A 2,973-nucleotide genomic window follows, 5' to 3' on the forward strand; every position below is an offset into this window, starting at 1 on the left:
AAGACTCAAATTAATACCATCATGGATGAAAGAGGAGAGATCACAACCAACGGCAAGGAAATACAAATGGATTTTAAGAACATATAATGAGCAACTACATACCAACAAATTAGGCAATCTGGAAGAAATGGATGCATTCCTGGAAATTTCTAAATTAACAAAACTGAAACAGGAAGAAATAGAAAGCCTGGACAGGCCAATAACCAGCAAGGAAATTGAAGCAGTCATCAAAAACCTCCCAAGAAACAAGAGTCCAGGGCCAGATGGCTTCCCAGGGGAATTCTATCAAACGTTTAAAGAAGAAATAATACCTATTCTACTGAAGCTGTTTCAAAAGATAGAAATGAAAAGAAAACTTCCAAACTCATCCTGTGAAGCCAGCATTACCTTGACTCCCAAAACCAGACAAAGACCCCATCAAAAAGGGGAATTACAGACCAATACCCGTGATGAACACGGATGTCAAAATACTCACCAAGATACTAGTCAATAGGATCCAACAGTACATTAAAAGGATTATTCACCACAACCAAGTGGGATTTATTCCTGGGATGCAAGGGTGGTTCAACAATCACAAATCAATCAAAGTGATACGTCACATTAATAAAAGAAAAGACAAGAACTATGATCTGGGGCTCCTGGGTGGTTCAGTGGTTGAGCATCTGCCTTTGGTTCAGGTCATGACCCCAAGGTCCCGGGGTCATGGAGTCCCACATCGGGCTCCCCACAGGTAGCCTGCTTCTCCCTCTGCCTGTGTCTCTGCCTGTCTCTCTGTGTCTCTCATAAATAAATAAATAAATAAATAAATAAATAAATAAATAAATAAATAAATGGAGGCCCTTTTGATGTTTAAATATGAATTCTAAGGAAGCAGAATGCTGTACTCAGCAAGAAATCTTGGCTTTCTCTGGCCGACCGGGAAAGAATTAGGGAGACGGCCGCTTATTGATCCCCCATGTCCACCACCTCTAGAGACACAGAGGGGAGTGGAGGCAGATTCTCTGCCTGTCTGGTCCCTACTGTCCTGTGCTCATTGTCCAGCACAGACAATAATTACCTGATAGTAGACTGAATAGGGAGCAAATGGATGGTGCCGGATGGTGGATTCATACAGATTGGTGTTAATTGGCCTGTTGTTAGTTCCAAAGAACAAAGACCCAGGGAGGTCATCTCAAGGACAAAGGGGCTGCTGAACGAGTGACTGGGGGGGTGAGGGGTGATGGGCCTCAGCGAGATGGCCCGGTCTTCAGAAAGTGACCATAACTCTAGCTGACAGCCTGGATGTTGGTCAGATGCCCAGAGCCAAACAAAATAAAACTAGGTGCAAAACAGCACGCACAATGTGATCCCACCTACGTTTAAAAAGTGTTTTGGAGTCATTCTGTGTGGTCATGTCTGTGCTGATGCCGCAGCTGCTGAGGGGCCTAACAGGCCTCACCCAGCGGCTCCCGGTGCAGCGTGCCCAGATCCATTCCAAGCCGCCGCGGGAGCAGCTCGGGACCATGGATGTTGCCGTTGGGCTCACCTCCTGCTTCCTGTGTTTCCTCCTGCCATCGGGCTGGGTCCTGTCACATCTGGAGAGCTACAAGAAGTGGGAGTGAAGGGGGCTGTCCTGTCCCTCACCCTGTGACCTGACCACCCCTGGCCTGTCCTGATCCTGTCTGCTGCATTCCTGGCCGGCCTTCCATGGATCATGTCCTTCAATTACAGTGACCTCTTCTACAATCATGACCTCTTGATTTCTCCATGGTGACATCCTGGGACCAAACATTTTGGTTTATAAGGCCCCACTCAGTAGGGCCCTCCTTGTCACAATAAAGTCTATTTAAACCTTGGGGAAAAAAAGTGTTTTGATTGCATATAAAATTATGGAAAGAAATAGAAGAATCCGGTATAGTTTTTGATTTCAAGACACAAGACCAGTAAGTGAGCCCCCACAACCTAGGGAGGTAGGTGGGGGGGCGGGAACCAAAAGTATTTTATTTTTTGTTGTATGCCATTCTGTATTTTTCATGTTGACATGTTTACCATGAGCATGTATTACTTTTATGATTTATCAAAGTAGCTCCATCTTCATAACTCTCTGGAAAGACGTGGCCTTTCTTCTGGACTTTCCATGCTGGAGAAATCCACTACGGTGCATCTGGAGTGTGACGGCCGGGCTGGGGCTGCCCTCCCACCGGGGACGTTCCCCACCCCGGGAATGGTGGGTGGCTACGGCCAACTGCTGCAAACCTTCGGAAGAAATGAGCACTCTCTTCCCATTGCTGAGACGGTCCTGCCTTGTCCTGCCTTTCCTCTTCTGACCATTGGATGTCAAGGGCCAACAGAGGGTGTTTCTCACACCAGAGAAACAGGGGAGTTATGTGGCTCACACACAGGCCTGGGTCACCCACCAGGGCCTGGGGGTCCATAGGGAGATGAGTCCTCCTCTACCTGAAGGACCAGTGGGCACAGTAAATGGAATAGCTGATAGCCAGTGTCAGCTAGAGACTGTCCAGTCCAAGCCAGTGTGCCTGGGATCTCCCTCCACCCTCCCCACTCTCCTCTGCACCCAGGAGCCTCACTTGCACCCGCAGCCTCGATGTGCTCCCTGGCCTCTGGCTTCCTCACGGGTGTGGCCAGTGGGAGGCCCAGCAAGAGGAAGACACGAGTGCCAGGGTGTCTATTCTCCTGCTATCACCCTGTGGGCATGCCTGCAGGTCACTGTGTCATGAGCAAGGTCATTACTCCTGTCAAAGTGCCTTCCAGATGCCTGGAACTGGCCCCTGCCCTTGTCTCTTGGGGCTGTACAGGTCCCAGGTCCCTGCACGATGCCTCTCACCTGCACCCCGCTATAATCTCCCCCTTTATTAAATCCTTCTCAAATTATTCATGCTTGCCTGTGCCATTTGTTCCTTCATGGATCCTGTTGATAGAACATTTGTCTACAGAGATACCCAGAGGGACATTCATCTCTGGACTGTAAGGGCA

At 48.7% G+C, this 2,973-nt stretch overlaps 1 protein-coding gene across 1 annotated transcript; it reads left to right on the forward strand.

Moving 5' to 3' along the window:
* Positions 1-1,391: 1,391 nt before the first annotated feature.
* LOC112923333 (cytochrome c oxidase subunit 8A, mitochondrial-like) lies at positions 1,392-1,790 on the forward strand. Its single transcript, XM_026003135.2, has one exon. It carries the CDS (start codon positions 1,392-1,394, stop codon positions 1,599-1,601), a length of 210 nt encoding a protein of 69 aa, XP_025858920.1. The 3' UTR covers positions 1,602-1,790.
* Positions 1,791-2,973: the final 1,183 nt, after the last annotated feature.

The sequence above is a fragment of the Vulpes vulpes genome, chromosome 14 (assembly GCF_048418805.1).
Source record: "Vulpes vulpes isolate BD-2025 chromosome 14, VulVul3, whole genome shotgun sequence".
Classification (NCBI taxonomy): Eukaryota; Metazoa; Chordata; class Mammalia; order Carnivora; family Canidae; genus Vulpes; species Vulpes vulpes.

Coding starts and splice junctions, on each gene's coding strand:
- LOC112923333 (XM_026003135.2), top strand. CDS start 1,392: ATGTCTGTGCTGATGCCGCAGCTGCTGAGGGGCCTAACAGGCCTCACC.